The sequence below is a fragment of the Magallana gigas genome, chromosome 4, assembly GCF_963853765.1.
Source record: "Magallana gigas chromosome 4, xbMagGiga1.1, whole genome shotgun sequence".
In the NCBI taxonomy this organism is placed as follows: domain Eukaryota; kingdom Metazoa; phylum Mollusca; class Bivalvia; order Ostreida; family Ostreidae; genus Magallana; species Magallana gigas.
The window spans coordinates 23960744-23982162 of NC_088856.1; the positions used below are offsets into that span (position 1 = coordinate 23960744).

At 31.0% G+C, this 21419-nt stretch overlaps 1 protein-coding gene and 1 long non-coding RNA gene across 2 annotated transcripts; one reads left to right on the plus strand and one right to left on the minus strand.

Annotated features, from left to right (window-relative positions):
- The first annotated feature begins 8438 nt into the window (after positions 1–8438).
- Positions 8439–10072, plus strand: LOC105344473 (multiple epidermal growth factor-like domains protein 10). Its single transcript, XM_066083475.1, has 4 exons — positions 8439–8763; positions 9181–9303; positions 9383–9478; positions 9850–10072. Exons 1-4 carry the CDS (start codon positions 8538–8540, stop codon positions 9978–9980), a joined length of 576 nt encoding a protein of 191 aa, XP_065939547.1. The 5' UTR covers positions 8439–8537; the 3' UTR covers positions 9981–10072.
- A 4318-nt stretch (positions 10073–14390) lies between these two features.
- Positions 14391–15686, minus strand: LOC136275169 (uncharacterized). Its single transcript, XR_010713696.1, has 3 exons — positions 15512–15686; positions 15274–15425; positions 14391–14916 (listed from the first exon to the last, which is right to left on the minus strand). It is a non-coding gene; the product is annotated as an uncharacterized lncRNA (long non-coding RNA).
- Between the last annotated feature and the right edge of the window lie 5733 nt (positions 15687–21419).

The following is a 21419-nucleotide window of genomic DNA, read 5'->3' on the forward strand; positions in this document are numbered from 1 at the left end:
CCAGGGGTCATTAATGTGCAGCAAAGTTTAAAATCAAAAACCCCCATGTTCATCAGTCAGTGGACTGATGCCTTTCTTATCTTTATTAACATTAGAATTCAGAAACACCCATCAGAAACTCCCCATTTATTAAAACACATGAGCTTTATTAGAGAAATGCAAAGACTGCATTGGGATGTTGCTTGGAGAACATATGACGAATCTTTCAGAAAGCTAAGGGGGTCTTTGGCTGTAGATTGACAAAAACCTATTGAAGAATTCAGAGGTAAATGTATTGCTATGTCCAACATTTGCAGTGAAAAATCTTACTAGTATTATTGACTTAGTTGGTTTGAACCCTGCTCTATACAAGGGTCGCAGCTTCAGGATAGGGGCAGACACTCATGCAGCACATTTGGGTTAATATTCTGAAAACTGCATTCAATAAATGGGAAGATGAAAATCTGATGCTATTCGCAGATACATACGTTTGTCAAGCTTTACATTTTAAATATGTATAGCAAATGCTATGTATATATACTTTTCTTGGAAGATTTTCACAGTTCAGAAGTTAACTGCTGTGTATTATAATTGTATTTGATATGCATTGTTTGTGTTTTTAATTCAATGTATAGATTAGTTGTATGTCAAAATTCAGTTCTCATCACAATTCCCTATCATCTGTCTTATATTGGACATTATTCAAAGTGTGATTCATGTATATCATTTATCTATACCATGTGCATGATGTGGTTACACATAACATAACACAGGTCAGAAGTAAACTGATGTGTTTACGTGCTGTATAGTGTTTTAACCATTGTTTCTGTTGTTTGATTTTGTCATTTGAGTAACATGTGCCTACTGGTTAATCTGAAAATGTCACATTACATATACATGTATCTGTCTTTAAAACTTGTTTGATAGTATAACAAACTTTTAACAAGTATATTAGGCAGCTGTTATATTAACACAGGGCAGAAGTCAACTGATGTGTTTATACTTGCAAGGTTAAAAATAAGATGTTCCTAGTGGTATTCAAATTTTTAACTGGTTTGGTTATAGATAATCTGTGCCTTCATGATATATTAATATTTATATCTCCATAAAAGGCAGGGGTTGGTCATTGCCATATGTGTTGTATGTACTGCCATCTTTCATATTGTTGACTACCATGATCTGACCAGTCCACTTTGTGTGGGGTCTTTTTGTGCAAACCTGCTGTTTGCTTTTGGTGGCTGTTTTTGTTGCATGTATATTTGGTACACGTTGATAATGTATACATCTCTGTTTAATATGGGGGAGGTCATTTGCTCACCTTTTATAACTTACATTCAATGTCTGGTAATTGGTATTACGACTGTTTGAAGACCTCCCCTCATTGCCTAATTTTTCTAATTAGCAAAAATAAATGGCAGTACATACACACAACCATGTTTTATATTTTTCTATCAATCCTAGACAGATCAACAATATTACATAATACAGCATTATTGTAAATAATAGCATTTATGTAAATTGTGATATGTTATTTTTATGCTAGTACCAATAATAGTAGTCTAGTCATAATATAATTGTAATTCTAATCTTTGAGTACTTTTAAGTATTTAGCTGATCTTCCTTTTTGTCTACATTAGCCAATCAGAGTGCGGCATTTAGACGCGCGATGTTTTGACTACGTCACTTTAACTATCAGCTGTCAACATGTTTGTAAATACCGCAGTCAACCAACCCTCCTTCCCCTTCATCACCTTTGTAGTTGGGGATTTATTTTGCAATGTATTACACATGTATGTTGCTGTTGATGTGTGAAATGCTGTTTTTGTTCAACAATATTTTTGTTGCATGTATATTTGGTACATGTTGATAATGTATACATCTTTGTTTAATATGGGGGAGGTCATTTGCTCACCTTTTATAACTTACATTCAATGTCTGGTAATTGGTATTACGACTGTTTGAAGACCTCCCCTTATTGCCTAATTTTTCTTATTAGCAAAAATAAATGGCAGTACATACACACAACCATGTTTTATATTTTTCTATCAATCCTAGACAGATCAACAATATTACATAAAGATCATTTATTCTGATAGTTTTCTTCATATTCGGTAATGATGTACAAAGAAAAACAAAACCTATTTTCAACAGTAGTAAAATAACAACAAATGTATCACCAATGTTTTAAACTGCATAATAAGGTAGGCCTATCTGATAATCATAATGTACATGTATATATGAATTTGTTATCATTATTCTTGTTTTTAATAAGAAACACCCAAGACCTCATGGAACATCTGTCAGGCATTTGCTCTCCCCACTTTATCTCACTAATCTTTCATATTATATGAAGTATTTCATAACTGAAATGCTAATTCACTGCAACTGAATTCATAATATATCGTTTTGTTAAGATATGTGATAAGATATTGTTAATATAAATGTTGGCTGTAAATTTAAAGCAAAACCTTGGTTGGATGATCCACATGAACAAAAAACATTCTTTTACATACAACTGTATAGCGAGTTTAAGGTAATATCTATTTATCAAGGTACAAGATGTCCTCGGTCGACGAGACACACTGTGCCTATCCTATCTAGCTCTAATGTAAGGTAGACCACATAGTGCTTGCCCTATACTGATTCGCTGAGAAGCAATACAAGGAAATGCAACCAAGTACTCGTAAAAGAAAATATTTTGATACTCATCCATCATACTTAGTAACGTTTCACCTTTTATCCTAATGTAGTATTAAATCATTATATATGTAGAATAAAGCATCCATGAAGACTAGTTATCGAAGGATATTCATTTTTAACTTATGATTCACTTTCTATAACATAACAGATATAAATGGACAAACGCGTTTTAGAAAGATAACGGCTAGATTTGAATGTACAAGTTATTTTGTTTTAGTGTAAAATGGAGGAAATAAAGTGACCAAGAATGAACGTCAACTTGTGAATTTGTTTACATGTATATCAAAAGAAATGAAGTACCCCTCTGACGCATATTGTCTTCAAACAACCATTCACATTTTCTATCTGTAAAGAAATGTATCTGTCATATGATTATTCACATCTGGTAGAAATTGGGAAATCATAATATTTGCACCAATAATGTCTTAAAGATAGATATTACATAGTGACTTTGAAATTATTCGTAGCTTGGTAAAAACTATAGTTTACCTAAAAATCATTTTCTTTAAACTATTTAATTCTAATCATGATTTGAATGAACTTTCCAAATGATTTATATTATAGAATATGCTACGTAAGTATGGAGATGAAGTATTGTTTTATTTAGAGGGGTGGGATGGGAGAAGACAAACTATAGTAGTGCTTTTCTTTTTATTCTATTAGTAAAAGGTTTCATTTTGTTTTTGATAAAAGTTTAAAAAAAATAGATGTTTATTTGGTAAAAAAAAATTCTAGTTAAATGCATTTATCTAATCTTACTAACTTGCCATTGTGTTATTTTGTATATTTTTTATATTTATGTACGATTGGAAGTGTGGGGGACAATAGATACATGTAGTGGATAGCTGATTCAATAACAATTACATGTAAGTGAAAAAGAAGATGTGGGAATAAGATGGCGCAAATGCCCATTCGGTTTAGTTGTGAAATACAATTTTGAATTTATTTTTTCTGATTTAAATCTTTTAAAATATATTATAATACAAGTTTGCAAAAGCACAATTTCTAACTATCATATTCAGTTTTTAATATATTTAACAAAAAATAAGAAAAACACATATTGCCAGAAATTCTGGTGGTATCTAACCCATAACATGAAAACCCTAGATATATAAGGTAAGCTTATGTCAGGTACTCCAACCACTGAGCCATTTCAGACACAACAAAGTAGGCTGTTTAAATATTATGTATGACTTTGGCCACGAATTTATGGCTTGTATTATTTTTTCAAAACGTTTAATTGTTGGGATACAAAATGATATTTTTAATGCATAATATGCTTTCTCTTTCTTTCATATTATAAGGAGTATTTAATAACTGAAATGCTAATACCCTTAATCTGAATTCATAATATATTGTTTTGTTAAGATATGTGTTACCATGTTGCTAATATAAATGTTAGCTGTAAATTTAAAGCAAAACCTTGGTTGAATGATCCGCATTAACAAATAACATTATTTTACAGAGAACTGTATGGCGAGTTTAAGGTAATATCTAGTTATCAAGGTACAAGATGTCCTCGGTCGACGAGACACGCTGTGCCTATCCTATCTAGCTCTAATGTAAGGTAGACCACATAGTGCTTGCCCTATACTGATTCGCCGAGAAGCAATACAAGGAAATGCAACCAAGTACTCGTAAAAGAAAATATTTTGATACTCATCCATCATACTTACTAACATTTCACCTTTTATCCTAATGTAGTATTAAATTATTATATATGTAGAATAAAGCATCCATGAAGACTAGTTATCGAAGGATATTCATTTTTTAACTTATGATTCACTTTTTATAATATAACCGATATATATGGACAAACGCGTTTTAGAAAGATAACGGCTAGATTTGAATGTACCAGTTATTTTGTTTTAGTGTAAAATGAAGAAAATAAAATGACCAAGAATGAACGTCAACTTGTGAATTTGTTTACATGTATATCAAAAGAAATGAAGTACCCCTCTGACGCATATTGTCTTCAAACAACCCTTTACATTTTCTATCTGTAAAGAAATGTATCTGTCATATCATTATTCAGATCTGGTAGAAATTGGGAAATCATAATATTTACACCAATAATGTCTTAAAGATAGATATTATATAATGATTTTGAAATTATTCGTAGCTTGGTACAAACTATAGTATACCTAAAAATCGTTTTATTTAAAACTTTTAATTCTAATCATGTTTTGAATGAACTTTCCAAATGATTTATATTATAGAATATGCTACGTAAGTATGGAGATGAAGTATTGTTTTATTTAGAGGGGTGGGATGGGAGTAGAAAAACTATAGTAGTGCTTTTCTTTTTATTCTATTAGTAAAAGGTTTCATTTTGTTTTTGATAAAAGTTTAAAAAAAATAGATGTTTATTTGGTAAAAAAAAATTCTAGTTAAATGCATTTATCTAATCTTACTAACTTGCCATTGTGTTATTTTGTATATTTTTTATATTTATGTACGATTGGAAGTGTGGGGGACAATAGATACATGTAGTGGATAGCTGATTCAATAACAATTACATGTAAGGGAAAAAGAAGATGTGGGAATAATATGGCGCAAATGCCCATTCGGTTTAGTTGTGAAATACAATTTTGAATTTATTTTTTCTGATTTAAATCTTTTAAAATATATTATAATACAAGTTTGCAAAAGCACAATTTCTAACTATCATATTCAGTTTTTAATATATTTAACAAAAAATAAGAAAAACACATATTGCCAGAAATTCTGGTGGTATCTAACCCATAACATGAAAACCCTAGATATATAAGGTAAGCTTATGTCAGGTACTCCAACCACTGAGCCATTTCAGACACAACAAAGTAGGGTGTTTAAATATTATGTATGACTTTGGCCACGAATTTATGGCTTGTATTATTTTTTCAAAACGTTTAATTGTTGGGATACAAAATGATATTTTTAATGCATAATATGCTTTCTCTTTCTTTCATATTATAAGGAGTTTAATAACTGAAATGCTTTTAATACACTGAATCTGAATTCATAATATATTGTTTTGTTAAGATATGTGTTACCATGTTGTTAATATGAATGTTGGCTGTAAATTTAAAGCAAAACCTTGGTTGAATTATCCACATTAACAAAAAACATTATTTTACATAGAAATGAATGGCGAGTTTAAGGTAATATCTATTTATCAAGGTACAAGATGTCCTCGGTCGACGAGACACGCTGTGCCTATCCTATCTAGCTCTAATGTAAGGTAGACCACCTAGTGCTTGCCCTATACTGATTCGCCGAGAAGGAATACAAGGAAATGCAACCAAGTACTCGTAAAAGAAGATATTTTGATACTCATCCATCATACTTAGTAACATTTCACCTTTTATCCTAATGTAGTATTAAATCATTATATATGTAGAATAAAGCATCCATGAAGACTGGTTATCGAAGGATATTCATTTTTAACTTATGATTCACTTTCTATAACATAACAGATATAAATGGACAAACGCGTTTTAGAAAGATAACGGCTAGATTTGAATGTACCAGTTATTTTGTTTTAGTGTAAAATGGAGAAAATAAAATGACCAAGAATGAACATCAACTTGTGAATTTGTTTACATGTATATCAAAAGAAATGAAGTGTCCGTCTACCGCATATTGTCTTCAAACAACCATTCACATTTTCTATCTGTAAAGATATGTATCTGTCATATAATTATTCAGATCTGGTAGAAATTGGGAAATCATAATATTTGCACCAATAATGTCTTAAAGATAGATATTACATAATGACTTTGAAATTATTCGTAGCTTGGTACAAACTAAAGTATACCAACAAATCATTTTATTTAAAACATTTAATTCTAATCATGATTTGTATGAACTTTCCAAATGATTTATATTATAGAATATGCTACGTAAGTATGGAGATGAAGTATTGGTTCATTTAGAGGGGTGGAGTGGGAGTAGAAAAACTATAGTAGTGCTTTTGTTTTTATTCTATTAGTAAAAGGTTTAATTTTTTTTTTTGATAAAAGTTTGAAAAAATAGATGTTTATTTGGTAAAAAAAAATTCTAGTTAAATGCATTTATCTAATCTTACTAACTTGACATTGTGTTATTTTTTATTTTTTATTTTATGTACGTTTGGAAATGTGGGGGACTATAGATACATGTAGTAGATAGCTGATTCAATTACAATTACATGTAAGGGAAAAAGAAGATGGGGGAATAAGATGGCGCAAATGCCCATTCGGTTTAGTTGTGAAATACAATTTTGAATTTATTTTTTCTGAATCAAATCTTTTCAAATATATTATAGTACAAGTTTGCAAAAGCACAATTTCTAACTGTCATATTCAGTTTTTAATATATTTAACAAAAAATAAGAAAAACACATATTGCCTGAAATTTTGGTGGTATCTAACCCATAACATAAAAACCCTAGATATATAAGGTTAGCTTATGTCAGGTACTCCAACCACTGAGCCATTTCAGACACAACAAAGTAGGCTGTTTAAATATTATGTATGACTTTGGCCACGAATTTACGGACTTGTATTATTTTTTCAAAACGTTTAGTTGTTATTTTTAATGCATAGTGGGTCATCTCTCCACGTTTTTGTTTATTGATATGGCCTTGTTTAACATTAGACCTTATTTTGACTATGAGAAAAATATGGAGCACAGATCCACTGTATAAAAGAAAATGCCTAGAAGTTCTAAAAATGTCAGTATTTGCAGGTTTTGATGCGTATACGCATGTTTGAGTCAACATATTCCAAGTATTGAACATATTTAAAGGTTAAAAATCAATAATATATTAAATATAATATATTGCTTTAAATGGTTTTTTAAAACAATATCAGATTTATTTATATTATTTTTTTAGTAGCTTGTCAGACCGTGTAAGGGCATTTTACACGCCTTATCCTTCCATCTTCTTGGTGAATTGCACTACATTTTCAATTACACCGAGATTTAATTTGATATTAATTACACTCAATTACCACCCCAAATAAAAATAACCCAATCACTGATTATGAAGTGATCACTATGGCCGAGCGTGATGATATTTCTCATGAAGTATTTTTGGCTTTATTTAAATAAATCACGCCCGACCATAAACCCGAGCGGGTATTTTGTTTTCCTATATTTATCTGCAGGTTACGATTGAATTCAAACAATACTGATTAATCAAACAATTAATTATCTAAATCTTACTGTTGAAAATCTTAACGTTAACCCTCAACAACCTCCAAAAATTACAAAATGAATACGAATAAATTTTGAATACAATTTTGTAAATGTTAAGTACGGTACACATGTATGGTTTATTCGTAGTTTCAAATATTTCCCTAGAGAGAGATGAGAGATTTAATGGATATTTTATTTCGATAGAGTGGATTTCCAAGGAGTATTCTGGTAACTCTCATATCTTGTTTTAATAAATTTCCAAGGGCAGTCCGGAACACCAGCCACCCCTCTAGATCCGCACATGTTAAGTGTACATTTAGTTCAAGCTGTAATAGAATATAGACTTCATTCAAACATGAACCTGTGTTTGCCTCGTACTAATTTTTTACAACCAGAATTGGAAAATGCATTCAAGTACTGAAAAAAAAATCCATTTTGATATTCATTAATCATACTAATATAAGTTATATTTAAACTACTATCATCGAGCAGAAAATATATTAACATGAATGGTTAATACAACTAAATGTGTACTAATCATACTAATATCAATTATATTTAACTCCTATCCTCGAGCAGAAAATACATTGATATGAATGGTGAATACAAGTAAATGTGGTTTAACCCTTTTATTACGGCATCACTACATCGTATATAAGTAGAAGTGATTATGAACATTAGTATAACGTTAGTAGATGACAAACGCGATGTTGTCGAATCACTTGTTTATGATTCTCCTCTCCATTTGTATTTTAAGTTTCATTTGCAAAACTGCTCATGGCGGTTGTAAGGATGATTGTGAATGTGAACAATCCAGCGAATGTGGTGAAAATGCCAATTGTATAGCGCAACGTTGTGTATGTGAGCCCGGGTTTTACGACTTCCCTCCCATGACTGAAGCTGTTTCGGACGGCTGTCTCGGTGAGTACACACAGAAAGTGGATATTGCCCATTCAGAATTTCAGAGTTCTTTCTTTTAAGAATGCAAAAATATGCTTAAATAAACTGATCATTTTTTTAAATGTTACGTTATATACATTTTTGTGAACAAAAATGAGATAAGTAAGAGTAATAGCTCTTTCTTTCTCTCTCTCTCTCTCTCTCTCTCTCTCTCTCTCTCTCTCTCTCTCTCTCTCTCTCTCTCTCTCTCAAAAATGAGTTTGGTGCAATTTTGACTGTGCAACTGTGAAATAGAGCACGGTGATGAAAACGATTTTTCACAAAAATTTTTTACCTTAAAAAAAAAAAACAATAAAAACTTTTTACCTTAAAAAAAACCAAACAACAAATACTTTGGGTTTTACAGTTCATACATGCAGTTCGAACTGAATATTCTAGGTGAGTGTGATCAGTTGGGAGTTACAAATCAGTGCGAGGGAATTACAGAGTGTACCCTATCACCACAGGGATTCGGAGTATGTACATGTCCTGCGGATACCTTTGGACCACCTCAATGTCTTGGTAACGTTTTTTCACTGAAGTTAGATATCTCGTGTTTTGCTGAAATACTAGAATGTATTTTTCCTTTTTACTATTTTAGATGACTGTGAATCGAATCTACAATGCAATTTACGTGGTAACTGCGAACAAGGCAAATGTGTGTGTTTTTCGGGATTTCAAGGGAAAAACTGTCAAGGTGAAATAAAATACTCCTGTTTCTGTCTCTATTATCAGTCTTAAATTGGTTTATGAGTTCATGGATTTATCTTTTAAAGAAGCTGATGAATTAAATTTAGTAATTAAAAAAACATTAATGGTGCTGATTCTCGTTAGTCTGAAATGCATCCAATTTAAAAATTTTAACACAGGATAAAAAGTACAATTTTATAAACGTATACGAAAACGCATTCAGACTTACAGATCAAACACAAATATCTTTTATTGTTTTGGATCGGGCAATGCACAGAAATATCCCAGTGAAATGTAATATAATACTGTATTAAAAACGACATCGCATATTCCAATGTTTATTTTCCATGTAATGATTCAGTATGCATTATTTTACAGAATCGCTAACTACTCCAGAAAGTGTAACAAAGAAACCTTTGAAAAAGTTACCCCTGTTAATTGGAGCTCTGACTCTTCCTCTCTTGCTTCTTGTACCTGCTGGTTTGGTTAGCGCCATAACGTCGGGCTAATAAATATAGAGGATCATTGCACGAGATATGTAATAGCATGTCTGCAGGAAATAAAAATGAACAAAAATACGTGGTTGTCTTTCATTCAATTTTTTTTTTGAATATTCACATGCATAAAGACATTTACAACAACAAAAACCTGAATATATAGTGTTGCTAATAAATAGACCAATATCAATTTTAGTTAATGCATATCTTTTTCTTTTGATGATCATTTTTTTTCATCACATAAGATGAAGAAAGCAAACCGAAGCAGAAAAAAATCGCAACAGTATACCCCCTTTCCATCAGAACAGGTTCTGACTGAAATATAATACATGTACATACCAGTTTTTATATATCAAAAACGATTCATTACAGGATTATGGTATGGCAAATCTAAATAAATTAGTTCTTACATCTAATATAAAATATTTATTATTGAAATAATACCAAATAGAGGTCTGAATAAAACTCATAGGGTCAAAGGTGAAATTTTGCTTTTGCACACCCTCCACCATAGTTAACTTTTTTTTAAATGTGGATACCTTGCAAAATTAGAAATTCTTTCAACAAATTAAATTTTGATTATATAACACAACTTTAAAGTTGATATCCTAGTGGGGTTTTTATTATTTTCCGGAATTGCCACGGTGTAAACAAAGTTGTAAAATGCAGGATTCCCCAAAATATAGATGTGTCTCAAATCCGTGGTAACCCTGTTTTCAAAGTCATAGGGTTTATACGCGATTTCGAAGCATTGTTAGTGTTCTAAGGGAGGATAAAAGTAAAGCTAATGACACGTTGTTACTTTGGATGTTTTTCCGTCTTATTATTATTTTCGGTATAAAAGGGGAAATAACTCGCTTTGCTGGATATTATCCTTGTTGGATTAATTAACAGCTCTACTCGTGGGAGCTTTCCAAATGTGGTTCGTCCTCTACGGTGGCTGTAATCCAAAATAGAAGAATTACTTTAAAATAATTTATACAAGTTTATTCGAAGAAGCGTCGCATGGAAGTGTAAGATATATTTATAAACACACAGTCACCAGTTACAAAATAATATTAAATGTATTAAATTTACGTAAAATGATACTTTAATAGTCAAATCTGGTGACTGTACAGAGGGTAAAACAATAATTATCAAAATTTTCTCTGCATATTAATTAAAATTACATGATCATAGTTTACTATAATAAGTGAAAATCATCTTAAATTCATAAAACGACAACCCGTCCAATATTAAATTGTAACTTTTTATCACACAAACTATTAACTAAATCAACTAAACTAAAATGCTTTATAATAGCTGACAGTCTCACAGTGTCTTTTCAATAATTCAATAGAGACAATTCGAACTACAAACATCTCGCTATCTAACCAATTTCCTTTCATATTTACTCGTTAAGCTCGAAGAAGTTAATAAATCTTACTCTGAAATAAGGGATTTAACAATGTTTGACGCAATCAATAAAGTGTTTAACTTACAATTTAACCCGAACATCGTAACACTTATCCCGATAGCCATGTAATATAAACAAACAACCTTTTTACCTCTTTTCATAAAAGAGCGCGGGAATAAATAAAAGCACCAAGTTCAAAATCTACTTTTCTTATGATCCGGATAAAAATAAATGTGATATAAAAATATGACTGGAGACTGTAGCTAAATATGTTATATAACAAAAATATTAAAATATACAATCTATAATCTATAAAGTACTGTACACTAAATGAGGTCATGTTGCACTGTACCTAATAGATGATGACTTTAATTTTAACTTTTAAAGACTTAACTAAAAGCTCAAATTTATAAACTTGATTGTAAAAAGTAAAAACTATTTATGCAAACATACATATATTATATAACAGGAATTATTATAATATCTTTTGCAATTGAAAATTTTATCAAGAGGCAATTAAAAATAAACTAAAGATAGACATACCTGTAATCCAAAATAGAAGAAATACTTTAAAATAATTTATAGAAGTTTATTCGAAGAAGCGTCGCATGGAAGTGACCGAGGGAGGTCAAATATCCAGCGATGACCCTACGCCTTTGGATTACAGGTTATTGACCAATCAAAACTTAGTATTAAAATTACGGAAATATCAAATGTGCGAAAATTGACCATTTTAGGACTAAGCCTTTCGATGACAAAACACGTGACTTTCAAAGCTAGTCATCTAATTGCTAAAATTCAACACAGCTGTACACTGCTGTGGGCTATCCCAAATTTACCTCAAAAAGAAGAAAATACAATAAAATTGCATAATTGATTAAGCCTCTATCGGACCAGGTCGGATATCAAAGGCTGATAAGTAAACAATTTACACATAATACAAAAGAACATCTATTAAGTGGACATGCCAGGGATTACTAAATTTACACCTTTTTACACTTTGTAAAAACAAAACTATTTACCAAATAAACAACATCATGTCCCACAGAATTTCAGTAATTTATTTAACATTTGACATTTGAATGAGTCAAAGAAAACTCAAAGATAAATTGGAAAAAGACAGTAAATGATTTAACTACTTAACAAAATTATATCTTTGCACATGCAGTAAAAAATTTCTGTTGAAAAAAAAATAATGAGTTGTATAATATTCATTTCTTAAATATATCTGTCTTTCCAAAAATTTATTTAAAAATTAAATTTGCTGTTATGACTACTAACAACAAATTTAATTTTTAAATAAATTTGTGGAAAGACAATAGTAAAGTCTATTCAGAGCCAGGTTACAAATCCAGGTTTGCCGTAGTGGGAGACTAATCTGTAAAATACATGACAGTTAATCAAAACATTATACACAGTAACCATCTGCGCATTGAAAATGAGAAACAAATCGTTGGAAAAAAGGGATAAGATAAGTTCATTGATAAAAGGCAAAATGAAATCAATTTGACATATGTCAATGCTATTCTAGAGGTAATTGTTGCTTTTCCTGCAGTATATGTTAAATATTTAAATTCATGGTACTAATATATACATGTAATTTATAGATGCCAAAAGTCGGTAAGATACGTCGCGTCCATCCTTGCTCTGATGAAAGGTCGTTTTCCTTGTGTTTTGCTTTGAACTAATGTACATACATGTACGTGTACATTTATCATAATCACTGTCCACCTCTGATCAATTCTGATCTACTTTGATGCTCAAACAGATCTTTTCTGATACTCATCTTTCATGCCAAGCTGCATTCAAAATTTTAATCTTCAAGTAGAAAAGATTCACCTAGAATAAGAACAAGCGAACAACAGATAGGAAACGTAATTATGATACGAACATTTCTCGGAAAGTAATAATTATTTTATTTTTACTTTACATGGTAGTTGATAATACATGACGTCAATATATGTACGATAGAATCATCCTGTGCCCTGCAATCAGCTCTTTTTTTTTTACAGTAACAAAAAAAATTTAATTTTGTGGGTCATGTCAATGAAGGTATCTGCTAGAAAAACAAAAATATATAACCATGTTAATGTCTTATGTAAAGATGAACAATGCACTTTTTTGGAGTCGATTTTAGTCAACTCTCCTATGCAGTTACTCTGGCAAAACGGAAGTTAAATCGTTGGACCTAAGCACAAATCATCACCGCTGACAAGATTTAGTACTTGAGAATAATAGTTAAATTCGATGTAATGTATTCACTGACAGAAGCATTGTTTTTCAAAAAAACTTTTAAATATGTAACATTGAAAGTTGTCAGATTTTAAATGGTACGAACTATTTAGATATTTTTGTAGTCCTATGTATTCCTACACAAGTAATTCGCTGTCACAGTCGTAACTACTCGGACATTTCCGCTGGCGAAAAATAACGTAATTATTCAAATTATATATATATATATATATATATATATATATATATATATATATATATATATATATATATATATATATATATATATATATATATAAGAACAGACATGACTGGTTAACTACATGTACGGCACCCTTATCAGACATAACGAGGTGCGTTGGATTGCCATATGTATGCCATATATATATGTTTTTGGGGTGACTCCAAACTTATCACAGGGTTGGAGAGCTTGGGAAATTAAAGTACATTAATGAATTACATGTACACTACCCATTGCTGTTTTAAACAAACATTTGTAGAGAGAAAACTAAGGATCAGTCCTTTGTGAAACAGAATACCTCTTACATCTAAATGTACTTTTTCATTCTTTTCCCGAAATTGATGTGAAAAACAGACCATTCAAAACAATCACGCCATTACATATGCATAGAGTTTTTCCATCTAGTACATGTAAGTCAAACAAACAAACTCGAATGTTTGAAAATTGAATGTAAACTATTGTTGATTAAATATGTGCACTGTCTTCAAGTAGGTCTTTCAACAAATAACCCAGCGAGATTATTTTAAAAATATTGATTTAGCCAAACAAATCGCGAAAATAATTGTTTTTATTTTCAGTTTACGAATACAAGTATACAGTTACTAGTTTAATGTCTATAAATTAACCATATACTCAAAAGCTGTCTGAAGTCCAGCGCGTACGTTTAAATAGAAATTATTTTACTCCCAGAAAAGTACGTGTAGAATCCACCATGGAGATATTTGGTAGGGGTATGCCAAATCTTTATCCACACTTTATTTCCCTTTTTGAGTTGGTAAAGAAGATGACCTGAGCTATTGATCCATTTGCTCTCCTGGGTGTCTATGCAAGTAAATGTGTGATTAACATTGTCTACGACAGCAGCAATGTACACTGTACTCCCAGTTTTCGTCAGGATTGACCACGCAAACGAATATACTCCGTCCTCAGGAGCAGTGAAGACTCCTGTTTTAGGATCGTAACCGTTTCCTTTGTTTAACTGAACATTTTCGAATTTCACTGCTGAGCCAACAGTAAGGTTTGTAAGGCTAGTTTTAGATTTGCATGAAAAGCAATAACGTTGTAAGCAGCAACACAGTCTGAAAGCCAAATTTATAATTAAATAGTTTGAAAATATTTTTTTTAGATACTTTATACAGGGTTATTTTCGCCAAGTGTATTTTTCGCCCTTATTCTACACTTGGAAACAGTATCGACCAATCTTTAATTCACCCAGGCACAGTTGTGTTTAAAAAGAATCAATTGAAGACATCTGAATTCGCCCGTTAACAACGAGGGCGAAAGGGGCTAAAATAAAACTGGGGCGAATATTTTCCTGTACATACAGTAATATAAATATCAATCGAAATAAAAAATATGAATATAAACATAAATAAAAAAGACAAAGTTTGTGGAACAAAAAGAATATATATCATTCTAGTTTAACGTCTACATACCTTGTTTTGGTTCCCAACCTATCGACCTGCATGCACTTCTATACCCAATAATATCGTCCATGAATTGGGATGGAGATGTCGCATGAACGTCGTGCATGAGCACATAAACGCAAAATGCGCATACTATGTAATTTAAAACGCCAAACATTTCTCTGCAATATCAACAATTATTTTGAATATTTAATATCTTTAGGGTTGTAGATACATTCAAACGTGGTTCACTATGCATATAGTTTACCTGTAGATTTGTGTAAATCGCAGTCTAATCTCCTCTGATATTGTCAAACGCCTTCTTATGCTACAATAATTTAAGGTTGAAGACAGAAAAACTTTGAACATCAATATTGTTAGTAAACGAAATTGTTTGGTATGCTAATAAACCTAATGAATAAGTTTGTATGGCTATGAATATTAGAAGTATTTAAAGTAGTTTTCAAGTTTTCTAATGTACAGATTTAATGTTTTATCTCTAAATTTCGTAAAACAAATAGAGGACGCCTGTATAGGTACGTCTATATCTATGAATGTTGATCGGTAGATTGTTTCATAATCAAAGGCAATGCCATGTTTTCTTAAAAAAACATTTATAGTCGTACAACTCTATTGATAATATAAAATAAACGAAAGAAAGAAAATCAGCCTCCAAGTTTACGATAAGTTAACGGTAAGGATTCAAATAATAGTCCCTACCTATCTGTCGATTGCTTCTTTGATTGCTGAAGGTGGTAAATGTTGGAAAATATATATGTATACCAAATATAAAAAACCGCTCTTTCTCATAGTTAACAAATCACCTTAGAGAATCATTACCATATTTTTTAACAAATGCTACACAAAAATGCATCACGCATAAAGAAGATGCATCAACCAATTTTTGTTTTTAACAAATGTTACACAAAATGGCATCACGAAAAAAAGAACATACATCACACGAAAACAATATTATTTGCATACTTTATCAAAACTGCATTGTTTTATAGTTCTCTCAGAAGTACTTTAAAGATATCTACGGTATTCATATTACAATGCCTCCCCTATTTCTAGTTTAAAATCATCATAATAAAAACGACTCTATATTTCTGATATCATGTCGACTATTCCTAGCTATTTATAACCAACATTTTGAAATCATCTATTTTGGATATGGATAACATTTAAAAACATGTAATATGTTCTTATTCTTTTGCGCATAAAAAAGACATTTCCCATTTGACTCTGCGAAAATCTACCAAAATGTTTAATATGCTCAATTTAGTGTTGTTTAAAACTGGTTGGTCGCAATTATATCATTTATATCAATTTTTGCGTTTCATTGAAAGATTAATCGATGATAACGATTATTGTACATATAATTTAAATAAAATAATGAAATCTGTACTGTTAAAAATAACGTGTATTTACAAGAACATTCTAAATATAAACAAAACAAAATGTATGTATTATTGTATAAAATCAATGTTTTACTACGTTTGTTTCAAAATATCAAACATGCAAACAATTTAATTAACTAATTGATCGGTTAATACATGTTAACGCAGATGGTGTTGTATTAATTTTTCTTTAAGCGACTTTCAGTAAATTGGTTGTTTTGTTCATATCTAGATCTGAAAATGAACATGTTAAAACTGCAAGATTTTTCATAGAATTCATATCTTTGGAAACATGAGAAAACTCTTAGCAATTCTTTAAATTTCAAGATTTTTCATAGAATTCTTTTCTTCGCGTGAAGAGCAGATAATTATCCCGATTTAGGTATCCAACTCCTTAGTGTTCTTGTACATGTATCAAGAATTTCTTTAGAAGTACATCATTGAAATCTGTAGCTAAGACATACTAGAAAAACACAAAGATAATAGGAGGTCAGTGTTTATCCCTCTAAGTTATGGCTGATTTAATTTGACCTATTTGCACTTAAAATGCGATTTCAACCGATTAGGATTTGTTGTCAGTATTTTTTATTTTGATTTTTTGATACTTTTTTCTTGAAATATCATTTTAATAATGTACAACGGTCACACTGAATAGAGGGATTACGGAAAAAAAATTACGAGATTGCATATTTTGTGTGTGACCTTTTTGCAATTAAAATAGAGAAATTCTTTAATAGTTACAATTTGATTTGAAACAAAAACATTTTGAATATCAAAAAAATTAATAAGATTAATCCAGTTTTGTCTAGATATATTTTCAGTATAATTTCAATTGACATAATAAAACATTGGGGTCGCTGATTTTAAATTTTAGATTTAAGGCTTCAAAAGTAAAAATCCCGCAAAATTTGGCTCTAAAAAAATCAGACATTTTCTATATATTTGCAGAAATTTATGCTAAACCTCTTTCATCCTCTCAAAATTTAGTTTTGTACAAGTTCTACAGGGCCTATAAAACATGTCACAAAATTTATCAATTGTTAAAAATGTGAATAATGAATAACTTATAATGAAAAGAAAAGTAAATTGAAAATTCTTTAAATTGCTTGTTTCTGTCATTTTCATCTAAAAAAAAAACTTCCTCACGAGAAAATAATTCCCCCCAAAACTTGTTGGTTTCTTAAATTTAAATGGATTTTCTTTATGAATGTTGTGTAATTATAGAATTATGAACTTTCTGTAAGGATTGAATTAATAAAATCATATTTTTTAAAAATACAATGAACATCTGCGCAATGAATTCAAAACGTGAGGAGTGAGATACCTTAACAAAATGAAATGAAGCAAAAGTTAAATGATTGTGGTACATGTAATTATCAAACTGAAATGGAATTTTCTTATTGTTCTTGGATTTGTTTTCAGTGATTTTAATTGAAGAATCCGTTTGAATGACAATGACTCTTAAATATTCAAATCATCATTTGGATGTACAGTGTTAAAGTAAAGTATCACGAACACACAATTAACACATCATGTAACATTCATAAAAATGTTTGCATTACACACGTGGTACATTACACACATTGATATCAATTTCAACTTGGGAAAATAAATTCAATATTAAATTCTCAGATCTTTTCACTTTAATCAATGCCAAGTGGTTTTCAGTATTAAGAGTCTTCACCTCAAACCGAAATTTGAAAAAAATATGGCGGAAATGGAACCATGGAAAAGGCATAAATGAGGGGAAAATTATTAAGCAATTTTATTCACGTATCATACACAACAGTTAGTTGAGTTTGATAATTTGATTTGAATAAGATATAGATGTTTCCTCCCTTATTTTTGAATTAAACAAAATGATTATAAAGGGATTATGTGAGAACCGAGAGCCTGTAATGTATTTAATATATATGATATATTTAATATGTAAGTGGTATATAAAACAAAATATGGTACACACATCATCACTCATAATTAGCCTGCAAGCACCTGCCTTTGATGATCAAAGGATGCCGCAGGCAAACTATTGTTGACAACAGTGCAATTTAAACACGAATCTGTCACCTTCATAACATATGAAAGTGGAGAAACGACTATATCCTTTAACGACATAATCTTTTCGGTTTAAAATAAACAGGTTCACAATGTTGTTCCTAAAAATTCTAATTTTCTTCAAAGACGGATCCTGTAGACAAAAATTAAAACAGTCCATATCGCTGTCATGGAAATGTAAGTACTAGGGTGGATCCAGAATCTGAAGTTAGAGGGGGCGCCAGTTTTAACCAAGGGTTCTGGGCAGTCCTGGTGGGGACCAAAGGGACATGTTTTAATTTTTCAGCGTTTGTAAATATAAGACCTGCAAGAATCAATCAAAACCATCTACATGTACCATGCAGAAATACAAAAAAACAGTTCTTTATACTTTTTCGTTACGAATGGCTGTAAATTAATCAGTTTAAAAAGTCAATTTCAATAAGACAATGTTCATGAAGTTGAGAAAAATATAACCATGCCAGCTTTTTTTGTATATTAAACATGAGTCGTTTTAAACACCACTTAGTATAATCAATTGACTGGTCACATTTGAACTCAAGAGGAGGGTCGCATATGAATCGCAAGTTGTTAATTTCTTTGTCAGAAGGAGTATGATTTAACTATATTTTGAGAACTTGAGAGGGGGCGCACGCCGGGTGCGCGCCCCTCTGAATCCGCCACTGAGTACAAATACAAGAATACAACTTGACATTGCAAAACTGCTAGATTTGTCTTCCTTTAAATCTTTTTTGGATACTTTATACAATAAACACGTGACTGTGGTTACTTCTCTAGTGACGTCCGTAGGTGTGCAGGGCTACGCGCTTAACTGTCTTTGACAAATGAAACTTACATTAGTCCATCAAGGCATACATGTATATTTTATACAAAATTAAAGCCTTGGTTAAATGATTTGTCTTAAAAGGTTTTGTTATCTATGAATGCGTTATCTTATGCAATAATCCATTGGCGGATCAAGAGAGGGGGGGGGGGGTCCGGGGGTCGGAACCCCCCTTTCTCTGGGACATATGAATTTTTTTGAAAACGTTTAGTGCCTATTTAAAGACAATTTTCCCATTTATAATAGAAATACTGTAATTATCTCAAAGAAATGTTTTTAAAATTGCTTATTTAAAGAATTTCGTACTGCGTCCCATAATTTTCTTCTTATGTGAACAAACCCTATCGATTTTTTTTATCGAAATAAAGTACATTGTACCCCCCTTCAGCATCCCGTGTTTACTACACCGAGTAAACATGTGGAAAATTAAAGAAAAAAAACATAATATTCAGCAGTATCGCTAAAATACACAGATTTATAATAACATATACACTGTATTTTCTACTCATCTCTTTTAAAACAAAATTATTATAGTTCATACAGTTTTGAACTGACAAGCCATCGAGTAAAACGACGTTCAAGTATGAGTACACGCATTTGCTTTCAAATTTATTGTATAGTTAATTAACTTAAGTATTTATAATAGATGAGTTTTACTTCGTTTCAAAGGAAAAATACAAAGAAAGTTACATGACCCGCTTACGCAGGTTATGCTATTTTTCTGGAATGCTGACTACCTTCATACCCACTTGAAACACAAAAGAAAGCCTTTTTTGTTTTGTTTCCAAAAGTCGGAAATTTTGTTACAAAAATACCGTATAAAGGGTTTACATGTAAACCATTATGAAAATGCCCAACTTTTCAAGACTTTTCTAAATATGATCGCATCTGTACTTGTGCCGAATGATGTAGCGCACCCGGCCATTACAGGGGTCACATCAAGTTCCCTGGGACGACAATTGCTTTTACCATTGTATTACACATGTACCATCTATTCAGCACATAAATTATCCCCATTTTTTTTGTCATATCCTATCATTTAGACCTTTATTTAAGAAGGCAATCGATAAAACTAAAAATCGATAAATAGTTCAGAATTTAAAAACATCAAAGACATAAAAAATTACCAAAATATCAATTTTTGTAATAGTTTGTCGTAATTAGTCTGATTTAGTTTTTGCTTCTTAGTGTTTCACTTTCTCATGCTGGAGACTTGGGTTTCTTGTGGCTAGATAGTATGCAAATCTTCCTTACCTAAACCAAATCGGCAAAACGCTCAATAATGCAGTGCACTCTGCTGTTGAAATAGATGTGAAATAGATAGTAATGAGATAAATGTTTATAAAATACAGATGTATACGCACGGAAAACGTTCAAAAAGTCCTTGCTTATTGACAAATGATGAATTTTGCACATCCCCCCCCCCTTTTTTCCAAATTGCTGGATCCGGCTCTGTATTCTATACTAAATAGTATCTTGCAAATTGAATACATTGTATTCAAATATCTCTAATGCGTTACAATATTACGCTGTTTTTTGTTAATTTTAAAAGAACAAGCAGTATGTCGTGACCACCCATTACATGTACTAGTATTGACCCACATCGGAACTAATGGCAACTGTATTACAACTGTTCCTGTACACCAGTGTTCCGCCTATTTCAGCACATGGTGGAATGTCTATATGCAAGTCGGTTCTCCACACTATCTTGGAATTTGAGCACTATACTGCTCTGAAATGAGAAAAAAACATGATGAAATGTCTATATGCAAAACTGTTGTCCACAATGTTTTGGAGATTCGAGCATTTTAATGCTGTGGAATAAGAAAAGAGCTAAATGATATGCCTGTTAATGTTATCTTGGTTCCTTTACATATTTTTTTGTATATTTATTAATG